Source organism: Lemur catta, chromosome 3, assembly GCF_020740605.2.
Source record: "Lemur catta isolate mLemCat1 chromosome 3, mLemCat1.pri, whole genome shotgun sequence".
Taxonomy (NCBI): domain Eukaryota; kingdom Metazoa; phylum Chordata; class Mammalia; order Primates; family Lemuridae; genus Lemur; species Lemur catta.
In genome coordinates this window covers 36713332-36728914 of record NC_059130.1, presented here as the reverse complement: position 1 = coordinate 36728914, position 15583 = coordinate 36713332, and the positions used below count along the sequence as shown (strand labels likewise).

The following is a 15583-nucleotide window of genomic DNA, read 5'->3' as shown; positions in this document are numbered from 1 at the left end:
ATACACAGTATTCCCCTTTATGCCCAGGGAATACATTCTAGGACCCCCCCAGTGGATGCCTGAAATTATGAATACTACTGACCACCCTACATACCATGTTTTTCCTGATACATACATATCTGTGATAACGTTTAATTTACAAATAAAGCTCAGTAAGAGGTTAATAATAACCAATAATAAAATAGAACATTATAACAATATATCATAATAAAAGTTACATGAATGTGGTCTCCCTCTCTCCCTGTCTCTCAAAATATCTTAATATTTTCAAACTGAGGTTGACCATGGGTAACCAAAACTGCAGAAAGTGAAACCATGGAAAAGGGGGGGAACAACTGTAATCTCCCCTAGGAAACCTAACATTCTCTTCTTCCCTCTGACCTCAAAAGCATTACACTGGCTACATTAACATCCTCTATCTCTATATTTATAATATACTCTATGTTTGTTTCCTAAACTTCATAATGTGCTTCCTGGAAATAAGAACTGTACCTTTTTCCTGTCAAGAGTTATATAATATCAAAAGAGAAGGGAAGAAGATAATAAAAAATAAAGTTAAATTTAAAAAAATTTTTAAAAGAGTTACATGTGTTCAATAGCTGTTAGCTACTAAATGAATGCCCAAATTACACAAAAATATAAGTGACAAGAAACAATGAGATGTATCTTAATCTTAAAATCATATTGAACAAGGTTTAAAAATTAGCTTCATGACTGTCTATATGACATGGACAGAAATTGCTGCTGTCGGCTAGACCTGTGATTCTCCTAACAGTTGTAGTTTCACTTCATCACATTCCTTCCTCCCCTCAAAAGAAATACATGTTTAAAATTCTAGTTAATTAAGTTTTGTTTTACACAAGAATATCATGATAAACTTCAAGATATGTCCAGACATCCTGAAAATTTAAAGCAGATATGCTGCTCCTTGTTTAAATGAAGTTATAATAAATGGGAACAGTTGTATTACATACCAGGATAACCAATTTAGGATTACCAAATAAACAAAAATCCACATTATAAGAAACATTCTTCAAATTTTGTCTTTATTCCAATGAAAAAATTATCTACCCTTACATAATTTCCACTGGGCTACAAAATACCAATCCTTTACTAAAATGAAAAGAATTGCCAAAAAGAAGTACAGAAAATATCCATATTTATTTGTGTCCATACTGAATACTGCTCAATCCACATTAGGTGTTTTTTGTGCCAGTGGCAGTGGTAACACATTACAATGGTTTGTAACTATTACTCTACTTAATGATTATCAAACAGTTTAAGTACATGTCACTCTTTTTAGACAGAGGAAGAATATCCCTCTTTTGAAATTGTAAGAGGAGGCCAGGCATGATGGTTCACGCTGGTAATCCCAGAACTTTGGGAGATCAAGGCAGGAGGATGGCTTGGGACCAGGAATTTGAGACCAGCCTGGGCAACATAGTGAGACTTTGTCTCTATCAAAAACAAAAAAGAGAAATAAAAACTCAATAGTAAGAACTTTTGTACTATCAACCACCAAGTTAGAAATAATATTAAGTAAACACTAAAGCCAACTTTTAAGCCCTACCAGGAAGAAAACAGCAAAGGCCATACATTTATATCTTACTTTGTGAAACTCAGTATATTAAAATTTAAGGTTTACAAACTAGTAATTTCCACAAACACCTATTGTATGTACAAGGCGCTGTGCTGGGCTTCAGAATATAAAGATAAGATATTACTAATAACACCATTTGGCCTTTTTTTTTTTTTTTTTTTGAGACAGAGTCTCACTCTATTGCCTAGGCTAGAGTGCCGTGGCATCAGCCTAGCTCACAGCAACCTCAAACTCCTGGGCTCAAGCAATCCTCCTGCCTCAGCCTCCCCAGTAGCTGGGACTACAGGCATGCGCCACCATGCCCAGCTAATTTTTCTATATATATTTTTAGTTGTCCATATAATTTCTTTCTATTTTTAGTAGAGACGGGGTCTCGCTCTTGCTCAGGCTGGTCTCAAACTCCTGAGCTCACATGATCCACCTGTCTCGGCCTCCCAGAGTGCTAGGATTACAGGCGTGCGCCACCGAGTCCGGCCACCATTTGGACTTAATATGCAAAACTACTCTACATCCTTCCCTCCAAACTTGCTTTTCCCACAGATTTCCCCAACTCAGTTAACAGCAAACCCATCTTTTCAGGTGCTAAGGCCTAAAACCTTGGAATCATTCATGATTCCTTTCCTGCTCTCACATACTACTTCTAATCTGTTCAGAAATTCTGTTGGCACTGCCTTCAAAAACATATCCAGAATCAATCCATTTCTCATCTACCTTCTCCACTACCACCACCCTGTCACCACCATCATCTTTCAGCTAGATTATTTCACTAGAGTACTAACTGGATTTCTATGCTTCTATACTTGCTCCCTATTGTTATTCTCCACATACCAGCTAACTTTTAAAGCATAAATCAAATTGTGTTACTTCTTTGTTCAAAATGTTTCAATGGCTCCCCATTTTAAAGTAAAAGCCAAAATCCTTAAAGGGCCTGCAGGGTCCTTCATAATTTGTCTTGCCCAGTTCATCTCCTCCTACTATTCTACCTCCAGCTTACCTCATTCTGGCCACTGGCCTCCGTGCTATTGCTTGAACATGGCAGGCACACTGTGGCCTCAGGACCTTTGTACGGGCTTCCCCTTCTACCTAAAATACTCTTCCCCATGACATTTCGCTCAAACGTTAAACTCTCAGTATGGCGTTCTCTGACGGTTCTATTGTAAAGTGCATCTATTCCTAGTGACACTCCCACATCCCCATGTCTCCTTTCCTGATTTATTTCTCTCCATAGCTCTTATTACCACCAAACATACTGTATAATTTACTTGTTTTTATATTCATGTTTATTATCTAAGTCTCCCCACTAAAATGTAAGTTTCATGAGAACAAGCATTTTTGTCTGTTTTGTTCACTGAACAGAACAATGCCTATATTTTAAGAGACTCTCAAAAAATATTCGTTGAATGAATGAATGAATCGTGCATACTGCCATACTCACAGAGGATGCTCTGAGAGAACAGAATGTAATACAAAACTCTGGAGTTAGGCAAGGTTTCAGACTTTAAATTGGATAAGCATTTAAACTGGATGAGCAGGAATTCTGCACTGATGACAGTAGAGTGACAGACTGTCAATGTGCAAGGTTATGTGTGTCCTTCATCTCTACTGAGGAGGAAGTCTAGCCCAAAGGAGGATTGCTAAAGACATGTCTGTGTCTTAAAAATCATGTTATTTTACAAAAGGAGAAAACAGAATGAGACATACAGCACAAGTTTACGTAAATTTAAAAGATATATACAGGCCAAATAATACTATATACTTCTGAAACAAAGTGATAAATGTAGGCTGAAAGTCATTTTTGAGGCCAAAGTACTTAAAGAACCACAACTTGGGAAACAATCCTTTTTATTCCCGACTCCCCTTCTTCCCATCCCTAGTTTTATGGTCTTTTTGGGTGAGTCAAAAGATCTTATTTCCTTCCTTTCTTCTTTTCTTCCCACTCCTCTTTTGTTCTCACAGAACTGAGGGTCAATTTCCTATACAATCCATCTGCACAGGATATCCACTTAAACGCCATCCTACCCACAAGCACCAAACAAAGGAACGGAAACTTTTTCAAAGAAAAAAATATCCTAACATTTTTCTGAGGCCAAGAATGAACATGTGTGGAATTACAGAGTTAAAGAACTAAACAGGGGAGAACAAGCTAAGCCATAAAGAAAAACAAAATGAGACCGGGCGCGGTGGCTCACACCTGTAATCCTAGCACTCTAGGGGGTGGATAGTGTGAGCTCAGGAGGTTGAGACCAGCCTGAGCAAGAGCGAGACCCCGTCTCTACTAAAAATAGAAAGAAATTATATGGACAACTAAAAATATATACAGAAAAAATTAGCCTGGCATGGTGGCGCATGCCTGTAGTCCCAGCTCTTCGGGAGTCTGAGGCAGGAGGATTGCTTGAGCCCAGGAGCTTGAGGTTGCTGTGAGCTAGGCTGACGCCACGGCACTCTAGCCTGGGCAATAGAGTGAGACTCTGTCTCAAAAAAAAAAAAAAGAAAAGAAAAGAAAAAGAAAATGAAAATGAAAAAAAAGCCCATGGGAAGAACAAGTAAATGTCAAAGCATTACCCAGTGGGTCTAGTCTATGCCACTGTCCTCACCAGTTCAGATAGACATGTCTGGATGATTCAGATGTACTACACCCGCCCAAATGCAAGTGAGTAGGCTGAGAATGTTTTATTTTTGAACAAAGTAAAGTGACTAGTATATATTAGGTACCTTAGATAGCAAGCTAACTTATCTTCCATTAATCACTGCTATGGAGGTAGATCATGGACTTAAGATGAGACAATAAAAGACTCTGATTTTCACTTACAGTACGTAAAGGACCCAGGTAGCAGGTACATCTGACAATTAAGAAAAGGCAATTTTATTATTTTTTTCCTATTGCTACAGTTGTAGGATACGAAAACAAAAAGCAAAATAGAAATAGCAGCTTCTCCAAAGTAAATTATCATGATTAAACAAGTTAAAATCCCTAATAACAAAACTCAAAATCAGAGAAAATTCCTAAGTTTAGTGTTTAATTTTATTAAAAACTTTTCACCAATTACTCATTCAATAACTTTTATCAGTTTAATGAGAAATCTGTCAGGCAGTAACTGGAGAAATTAATATACAAAATTTTCAGTTTAGCTATTTTCAAGTATTTTATAAACCCATATCTTGTCAGAATTCTACTTTATCTGATTGCATATTCCCTAAGAAGCTAATAGCTTTTAATTCCTCTTTTAAAAACTATGTAAGGTAGTCAGATAAATTATTCAACAGTCCTCAATATAGCCTAAATTCTTCACATCAAACCATATATATCTTATTATCACAAAGTATTATATATTATTCATATATTCTTCTATTCAATAAATATTTATTGAAATCCTATTATAAAATACCAGGAAAAAAAGCACATAAACCTTGACTGACCAAAAATGAAAACAGTAACAGCAGTAGATAAGATTAATTTTTTGAAATCTCCATTCACACTTGATTAATATGGTTATCTAAGCTCCCCAAACTATCTACTCTGAACCATACCTGTTAGGTCCGGAAGAGCAGATTCCGAGGCCTCGCTGTACAGGCAGCAAAGTGAGGTGTCCTGATCTCTACCATAACTATTAGGTGGAAGCAGAACTGTCCCAAAGACCATACCTCTTCCCAGAAGCACAAAAGTTAAACTGTTCTATGGAAAGAGGAAGTCTTAGAATTCCATGCTCTGACAAGCAATACCACATGCATGTGACATTTACTCATGTACTCAGTGGCCAGAGGAAACCAATAAAAGGGTAAGCATTCGTAACTCCCAAAAGTGGGTGGAGAATGACCCAAAGGAAAATGTCCAGTAATCAGCAAAAGACTAAGTCAGAATGAAGTTGCTTCAAAAAACCCTGGAAATATTTTTTAAATATCCATAAATAAAATAAAAACCAACATATACATGAGTAACAAATGGTTTAATAAATGATGTAGGGATCAGTACATATAGTTCTCATTCCCTAAGGAGATGACCAAGTAAGAAAATGTAGAGAAAAGTTTCCTTGGAGAAAACCTGTTTACAATAAAACACCAAATCTACTTTTAAAAGAGAGGGAACGCCTAGCAAGACTCATCTTTTACATCACTTAAATAGTTCAAGAAACCACAAATCCAAAGTGAAAGAAATAGTTACGATCTGATTCATAAGCACAGAAGCCAAGAATAACTACATTCACTAACATTTTGGCTCTATAACTTAATAAAGGTTAAAAACATGGCACATAATGTTGAAAAAATTGAGAGTTAAAACTTTTAAAAACAAAACCCAAATCTCTGTTAATACATAGGAACAAAGTTAAATAAAATTTAAGAACCTGAAAATGAGTACCTATGAGAATTAAACTAGTAAAATGCACAAATAATACATAACTTTAGTGGTATAATATATAAAAATAATACAAAAGAGTGTAACTGTGTAGTGGAGAACATTCATTGACTCAATAAATATTTATTTATTAAGCATCTACTATGTACCAACCACTGTTCTTGGTCAATAAAAGTAACAGGGTAAAAGTACAGGATAGCAGGACTGAAATAACCATCAATAAAGTTGAAAAATAAAATGAGAGTTTAACTTTATTAGAGAAAGAGTAACTTTGATATGGGTAATTATTAACAGTTTAAAAGAATAAAGCTTATGTTTTCAAAGAGATTAACCTTTATAAAGCTAGTACTGTCAACATTATAGGGAAAGCAAGAACTAAATGACTAAAGGTTACCTCAATTATGACTAAGAGTTAAATACCAGATTGAATTTCTCATTCTCTGGATTAAAAAATGTATGGGAAAGGAACTCCATAATCCATGGTCTATCCATATGTAGATTCTATATCATTTGATTTATTATTTAACCAATAATCTGCTATTTAAACTACCAATATTAATAGTTACATCTTCAGTTGCTCTTATATTGTACCTTGGAGTAAAGCGGAGATAAATGGATAAACAAAGCATGGTATATGCACATAATGAAATATTACTAAGCCACAAAAAGGAGTAAAATTTTGATATATGCTACAACATAGGAACATTATGCTAAGTGAAATATTTCTGCAAAAGGATGGCTGTATAATCTTGTGATTTAATGCTACTGAAATGTATACCTAAAAATAGTGAAAATGGTAGATTTTATGTTGTATGTATTTTACCATAATTAAAAATTAAAATTACTGAGCTCTCTAAAGACCATTTGCTTATGTGGGTTATTTCTGTCATTATTTACTATATTTGAAATTAAAACTGATAAATTTTAAGAACAATTTAATTCTATAACAATAAACCCATTATGTTAATATAAATAACACATTAATTAACAAATAACTACTTTTCAAAAGAGAATTAAGAGATAAAAGTACCATTTTCATTTTTTGCAAATCTCTTTAATAACAGGTTGAGGCAGGAAAGTACATTACTTTAATGGTGACACTAAAAGAAGAATCTAGGCAAAAATGGGGGAGGGGGTGGCAAAGGGAGGGAGCATTCTGGACAGAGAGAATAAAGCAAGTGCAAAAACCCTGAGGTAGGAAAGAACCTGGTATGTACAGGAAATGAAAAGTGTGGCTACCATTAAGGAAGTCAGAAGAGGAGTGAAACAAAGTTAGACAGGGGGTGACAAGATCAAGTGCTGAAGGATTTAGGAATCTATTCCAAGTGCAATGGAAATCCAGTGAACAGTTTTAAGCAGCGAGGTCATATGGTCTGACTTCCATGACATCCATTTTTTAAAAGACCACTATTATGTGGGAAGAAAATGAATTACATGGAGAACAAATAAGAAACAGAAATGCAGTAGTTCACGAATGAGATCATGTTGGCTTGGAATAGAATGGTGACAGTGGAGACAAAGAAAAGTGGAAGAACTGAAAGATAAGGTTTAGAGATGGAATTGATAGGGTTTGAGGACTACTTGAATCTAACAAAAGAGAGAGGGAGAAAATAAAGAATAGCTGCCAGATTTTAGGCTTGTGTAACTGGGTAGATGGCCACGTAATTCACTCAGAAGCAATAGTAGCACAGGTTGAGTATCCCTTATCTGAAATGCTTCGGACCTGAAGTGTTTCGGATTTGGGATTTTTTTCAGATTTTGGAATATTTAAAAATACATAATGAGATTATCTTGGGGCTGGGACCCAAGTCTAATCTCGAAATTCATTTATGTTTCATATACACCTTATACACATTACCTAAAGATAACTTCATATAACATTTTAAATAATGTTCAGAACCATTCAGAACCATTTTGGTTATTTCACTACTGGTCAATAAATGAATAGAGTCCCATTATCAATGTCAAAAACTTCTTCGATATCCACTTATTCCTGCTTAATGACAGACTCTGAAGATATAATTTTTGCATGTATAAAGAAGTCAGATACCATTTTTTTCTCACTTCACATACAGAATCCTTCAAACTCACCACCTTGTTCATTATCATCACTGAACATAGTCACAGGCCACAGGCTGTGCCAGGCATGCACAACTGTGTCTGCAGTCACTATGTTCTAAGCACTGGCAACAGCACATATGGCAACCTTCATGCTAAACTCCTTTTGAAAACCCTCGACACCAACACTTCTGTTCGCTGCTGCTAACATGCTGTTCAAGAAAGTGTTTTTATGTTCACTCTTCATTGATCTAAGGATACCCTGGTCACATGGTTGAATTAATGAAGTCACATTTGCGAGAAAGTACATGGCATAAGCATTACATATGATAAGATTTCAGCTGGAGGATGGGCAGAACAGTTGTCAAGGCATAACAAAATCTTCCAGTCATCATCCAGTCCAGCTTCCCTGTAGTGAGAACGAGCCATTGGCACAAAATGTTTGTGAAACCAATCAGAAAAGATGTCCCTGTGATCCTTTTTTTTTTTTTTTTAAAGAGACGGGCTCTCACTAAGTTGCCCGGGCTGGGGCACAGTGGCTGATCACAGGCATTATCATAGCTTACCAAAGCCTGGAACTCCTGGACTCAAGTGATCCTCCTGCCTCAGTCTTCTGCGTAGCTTGGACTACAGGCATGTGCCACTATACCTAGCTGATCTATGCCTTTTTGTTAGCAAAATAATGGACTGGTAAGAAATTCACACCTTGGAAACAGTAGAGATGCAAGCTTTTGCCTATCATAGCAACTCTTACACGTGCCCACTGCACTAGCATATCCCACCACAGTTATTCTATCTGGCGCATCCTTAATTCCTGCAGGGGTTGCTCATCATCTGTATTCAGTGTCTTTCTGGGGCAATAATGCCAGAACAATGATGTTTCACCAGTATTATAGACTTGTTCTGGCATCAGATTTTCATCAGCGACGACCCTGGCAAACACTTCAATGAATTTCTCGGCTGCTTTGTGATCAGCAGATGCTTCATCACCACAAATCATTAAAGACTTAATGCTATGTCTTTTCTTAAATTTCTGCAACCAGCCTGTTGAATATTCACAATTCCCTTCAATTTTTAGTTTATCATTATAGATGTTTGCTTGTGTGGTGAGCTGCATACCATAAGGCACAGGTTCACTGTGATACTAATGGATCCACTCTCTCAATATAAGATCGAGATTTTCATTTGTAGCTTTATACAGTTTTCTTCTATTTTTCATTAACTTCTGTTCATCACTTTCAGCATAGAACTTCAACAGTTTATCCTTCTGTTCCTTCAGGTCACATGTGGTGGTCATTCCTATACCATACTCTTCTGTAAGACATTTTACACTTATACCACTTTTTGGTTTCTCCAACAGCATGGCTTTCTGTGCTGTAGAAAAACATAAATGCCTCCCGTTTTTCTTATCACTATCACTCACAGAGGTATCTGCAGGACTTTTTGGCATTTTTAACAATATCTTCACACCACAGAGCAGAGAATAGGCAAAAAAAACATAGGGAGTAATGCATTCCGGTCTTGGCCCCACATGGGGCATGTGGGAAACATGCCGTTGGTGCATCAGCCTGCACACGTGCCATTTCTATTACCCTTTGTAGGCATGCTTGCTGGGGGGAAATATGGGCATGCATGGAAAAGATATATCACAGCTGAAGGGGGCTGGATCTTTTTTCCCTTGGGTATGATGAATAAACCATGTTATAAGCCTGCATCTTGACTGCAACCTATCATCACATGAGGCCAGGTGCAGAATTTTCCACTTGCAGCTTCGTGTCAGCACTCAACACGTTTCAGACTGCAGCAATTCAAATTTCAAATGTTCAGATTAGGGATGCTCAACCTGTATAAGTTCCACCATAGAACTTAAATTTGGGAGCTATAATTAAAGTGCTTTGATATAAAAATCTGGAGCTAAGAGAGGATCCTGGGCTGCAGTCATCAGAATGTAAATGGTACATAAAACCATGGGTCTGGATGAGATCACTTAGTGAGAGAATAGTCAAAAAAAAGTGCTGGATGATACTTATAGGGGAACAATGGTTCAAATCACTGCAGGTTTCTCATCTGAAACCACGGAGAACAGAAAAACATTATCTTAAGTGCTAAGGAAAAAAAAAAAAAACCTGTCACAATCCAAAATTCTGTATCCATAGAAAATATCCTTCAGAAATGAAGGTGAAATAAAGAAATCCTCAGTTGAAGGAAAAACTTGTTGCCAGATGACCTGCTGTAAAAGAATTGTTAAAGGAAGTTCTCCAGACAGAATGGGAATGATCCCAGAAAAAAAAAATTGGAAAATAAATTTGAATAAAGAGTGAGCTACACAAATGGTCAATATCTGGATAAATAAAATAGACTATTCTTCTCCTCTTGAGTTCTTTAAAATGTGTTTGATAGTTAGAAGCAAAAGTATAACACCATCTATACAAGCCTTTCAATGTATGTAGAAATGCTATATAACTATAACAGAGAGTGAACCATATGATGGTAGAGTTTCCACATTTCACTTGAAGTGGAAGTAATGGGTGAAAACTTCAATATGTATATTGAAATCCCTACAACAACCACTAGAAAACCTAAACAAAGTAACATAGCCAAACACACAATAGATAAATTAAAATGGAACACTAAAAACTAATGTTCCAATAATCCTAGAGAAGGCAGGAAAGGGAAAGCAGAAACAAAGAAAAAAATAAAACAGTAGACCTAAATCTAAACATATCAGTAATTACATTAAATGCAAATGATCTAAACACAGCTATAAGACCGATTGTCATGATGGATATACAACACAATCCAACGACAGGCTGTCCAAAAGAAACTCACTTCAAATCATATAGGTAGCTTAAAAATAAAAGGATGAAAACACACACCCATCCACACAAAAACTTGTACCTGAATGTTTATAGTATTATTCATAAGAACTAAGAGTGGAAATAATTCAAATATTCATCAATTAATTAAAGTATAAATAAAATTATTCAGCACTAAAAAGGAATCAAGTACTGATACATGCTATAATATAGATGAACCTTGAAAACACTATGCCAAATGAAAAAAGTGAGTCCAAAACTAATACATATTGTGTGATCCCATTTAGATTAAATGTCTAGAATAGGTAAATCCACAGGGACAGAAAGTAGTAGCCTAGAGATAGGGTGGGAGAAGGAACACAGATGATTGCTAATGGCCATTAAGATTTGTTTTGGGGATGATGAAAATATTGTAAGATTAGAGTACGCTCATGGTTGAAGAACTCTGAGAATATACTAAAAACAACTGAGTTCTACATTTTAAATGGTTAGATTTTATGATATATGGATTATATCTCCATAAAGCAATAAAAACATTTATGTTATGTGAAAGAAAACTCTACATATTACATGATTCCGTTCATATGAAATGTCCAGAAAGAGCAAATATATAAAGACAGAAAGCAGATTAGTGGTTACTTGGGACTGGGGGTAAGAATGCTGACATACTACAAACTAGTACAAGGGATCTTTTGATCAAAGTGACAGAAATGTTCTAAAACTGGATCATGGTGAGGACTGCACAACTCTATACATTTACTAAAAAAAAAAAAAAATCACTGAATTGTACATGTTTTAAAACAGATAAATTTTATGGAATGTAAATTATAACTCAACAAAGCTGTTTTTAGAAAAGCATAAAAGGAAGGGAAAAAATTTTTTAAAAACTATAGCTGTTACTTCACATGCAAGGGTGGGGGTAGAAGGAAAGAAAAGCACAAAAGATGAAAAAAAAAAAAAAACAGGCCAAGTGCAGTGTAGCTCATGCCTGTAATCCCAGAACTCTGGGAGGCCAAAGCAGGAGGACCTCTTGAGGCCAGGGGTTCAAGACCAGCCTTGGCAACACAGTGAGATTTCATCTCTACAAAAAAAGAAAATTTTTTTTTAATTAGCCAGTGCAGTGACACATGCCTGTAGTCTCAGCTACTGAGGAGGCTGAGGCAGGAGGATCACTTTAGCCCCAGGAGTTCACAATTACAGTGAGCTATGACTGTACCACTGCACTCCAGCCTGAGAGACAAAGCAAGACCCTGTCTCAGTAAATAAATAAATAAATAAATAACGAAAAGCAAAACTACTCTTTTGCTTTGTGGAAGACACTGTTTAAGAGAATGAAAAGACAAGCTATAGAGTGGGAGAAAATATTTGCAAATTACATATCTGACAAAGGACACACATCTAGAATATATAAAGAACTGTCAAACTCAACAGTATGAAAATAGCCCAATTAAAAAATAGGTAAAACATTCTCTTCATTTAAGAGGATACAGGAATGACAAATAAGATGTTCAACACCAGCAGCTATTAAGGAAACACAAATTAAAACCACAATAATATACCACTATATATCTATTAGAGTGACTAGCATAAAAAATACTAATACCAAGTGCTAACTAGGATATGGACCAAATGAAACTCTCATACATTGCTCAGTGAAATACGAAATGGTACAGAAAGCTGGAACACAATTTGGCAGCTTTGTTGAAAGTATAACATATACTTGCCATATGATCCAGCACTCCCACTAGTGAGTATTTATCCTGGAGAAATGAACACTTATGTTCACACAAATGTTTGTAGCAGCTCTATTCATAATTACTCAAAACTGAAAACAACCTAAATGTTCTTCAACAGATGATCGGATAAACAAACTGTGGTACATCCATACAATGGAATACTACTCAGCAATAAAAAGGAACAAAAACTATTGATATCTCAAGTTATTAACACACACAACTCGGATGACTCTCAAAAGCATTATGCTTAGTTTCCCAAAGAAGCTAGTATCAAAAGCCTATGTTTTCCAAAAGACAAAACCATTGTGTTTGCCAGGGGTTAGGAATGGGGAAGGTGTAATGACAAAATGAGTCTTATGGTGTTTTATAGGGTGATGAAACTATTCTGTGTCCTGATTGTGGCAGCAGTTACACAAATTTATGCACAGGTTAAAATTTATAGAACTGTATAGCCAAAAAAGGATACATTTTACAGTATGTTAATTTAAAAAATAAAAATTTTTTAAAAGTGGAGAATCCAGGACCTAAGCCCTGAAGAACTCCCAAACAGAAAGAAGAACCAGCAAATGAGATTAAGAACAGTCAGCAAGGAAGGAAGAGAAAGCTACCAGAGGTTGAGAAGGATAACTATTTGAGGACAGAGGAAATGATCAAAAAAGTCAACTACTGTTGAGATGTTAATAAATGAGTACAAAAGAGTATTCATTGTTTTAAAAATTATATTGTAAAAATTTTCCCATTTCTTATAAATCTTCAAAAACTATTTTTATTCTATTATTATTATTACTTATGTTGTCATCTTGACTGGAGTGCAGTGGCATGATCATAGCTCACTGCACCCTTGAACTCCTAGGCTCAAGCAATCCTCCTACCTCAGCCTTCTGAGTAGCTGGGACTATAGGCACATGCCACCACGTCCAGCGAATTTTTCTTACTTTTTTATAAAGACTAGTCTTGAACTCCTGGCCTCAAGCAATGGTCCTGCCTCAGCCTCCCAGAGTGCTGGGACTACAGGCATGAGCCACCATGCCTAGCCAGAACTTTCATTTTTAATGGTTATATATATGCCATCTTGCAGAGGTACCATCATTTCCAACTTGGACCTATTATCAAATAAACTTTATATGTACTCTGTACCCTCAAATTTCTCTCAATTCAATATTACATCATTGGAACTAATTTCCAGATCAAAGGGCATTTTTAAGCTCATGATACATCTTCCTAAAAAATTTACCTCTTTATACTCATCAGCTATGTGGAATACTCACTTTACTAGGGTGAAGTACAATTTGAAGGGCAAACAACAGAAACTTGTTTAAATTCACAACTCACTGCTAGTAAGGTGAAAAAAACAGATGTATCACCCCAAAATATGCCTCTTTGACATAAAATTATTTTTGAGCTAAAAGCAACTAAGAAGCAACAAACAGGGGGAAAGCTCTCCATATCCCCCTGCTTTTCTGCCCAGAGACAGTATATAAATTCTCCTTTACTGGTGATAACTCGAGGCTTTTATCAATCCTAAGATGACATCAGAGGATTCTCTGGAAAAGAAACTTTACTCCATTGGTTTCCTTCTATATATTTACTTCCCACAGTTTCCCACCTTTGGAAGCCTACAATTGCTTTCCTTTGTCCTGTCATTTCACTACAAATTTATTACTCTCTATTGAAGATGTTATATAAGCCAGGTTCTAAGCCACTGCTTTGAGTTTTCACTGAGGTTTCTCCTGCATGATGTACGCTGTATACATTAATAAACTTGTTTTTCTCTTGTTATTCTGTCTTCTGTTACAGGGGTCCATCCCAATTTGTGGGGTCCGTCTCAACTTGTGGGGCTGAGCAAAAATTTTATTTCCTCCCTGACAAAGGTAAAATATTTCCCATTTCTTTTGCTAACTATATTTCAAATTATTCCTAGTGAGTGAAAACACTTTCTCATTTCTTTTGATGTTTATATTTCCTATTTTGCAAGCTGTTAGTGACATACGCAATAAATCAAAATCAACAAATGAGGCCAGGTGCAGTAGCTCATGCCTGTAATTTTAGCACCCTGGGAAGCCGAGGTGGGAGGATTGCTTGAGGTCAAGAGTTTGAGACCAGCCTGAGCAAGAACAAGACCCCCATCTCTACTAAAAATAGAAAAAACTAGCCAGGCATGTTGCACACCTATAGTTTCAGCTACTCGGGAGGCTGAGGCAGGAGGATCACTTGAGCCCAGGAGTTTGAGGTTGCTGTGAGCTATGATGACGCCCACTGCACTCCAGCCAGGGCAACAGGGTGAGACTCTGTCTCAAAAAAAAAAAAAAATCAACAAATGAAAAACACAAAATACAACTCCTAGTGGCACTCTTATCACTAGATACGACAAAGAAAAAAGTATGATTCTTCCCTATGCTGGTCCTCAATTTTAAATAGCCTCACAACAGAAGCTGCCATTTTTATAATGCCACGTATCTCTTGAAGTTGGAGAGTCATCTCAGATGAACTATCCCACCACAGACCATCTACCCCCTTTTCACCTCAGCATAAAACAGAGATCATTACTGAGATCTTGGCACAGAAAGGTATTTCTAAAGCAGGAGTCCTTTAATATTTCAGGATCTAATGGTAGACTTTAAAGTTATGTTCAACTCTATTATAAGTGGGACGAAGAAACACAGCTAGTGACAGAACAAGATGATCTCTAAGCTGGCAGCTGTCCTGTCCATTATAATCCTCCCCTTTGGGCTTCCAACATAGCAGCTGACTAGAATTCTAAAGAAAGCACCAATTCTGCATTGTGCTACTTTCTTTTCACCTCTTCCTTTCCTTTCCTGAACTTAAGACTTTAGGAATAAAAATTGGCTCTTCATTACAAAAAGACTATAATCCCTGATTTGTTAATAAGCCTTCTTTCCTTTTCCTTTTTTTTTTCTTTTAATATAAAAGCTCAGACTCTGTTAAGCAGCTCTGGGCTTTGCCCTTCAAAAAGTTAGGCATTTAAGCTTACAATTTCTATTTGTAAAACAAGAAAACAAAT

General features: G+C 36.2%; 1 protein-coding gene across 6 annotated transcripts in view; it reads right to left on the bottom strand.

Moving 5' to 3' along the window:
• Positions 1 to 15583, bottom strand: part of ABL2 (ABL proto-oncogene 2, non-receptor tyrosine kinase) — a 111044-nt gene that overhangs the window by 31159 nt on the left and 64302 nt on the right. Inside the window, exon 1 of one of the 6 annotated variants that reach the window (XM_045547269.1) lies at positions 5129 to 5267. The exons of 4 other annotated variants lie outside the window; for them this stretch is intronic. In XM_045547269.1, coding sequence (XP_045403225.1) covers positions 5129 to 5240 — 112 coding nt within the window. In that variant the 5' untranslated portion in view covers positions 5241 to 5267. Of the gene's footprint in view, positions 1 to 5128; positions 5268 to 15583 lie in introns of those variants that run through there. One more of the 6 variants, XM_045547267.1, reaches the window with a different exon arrangement.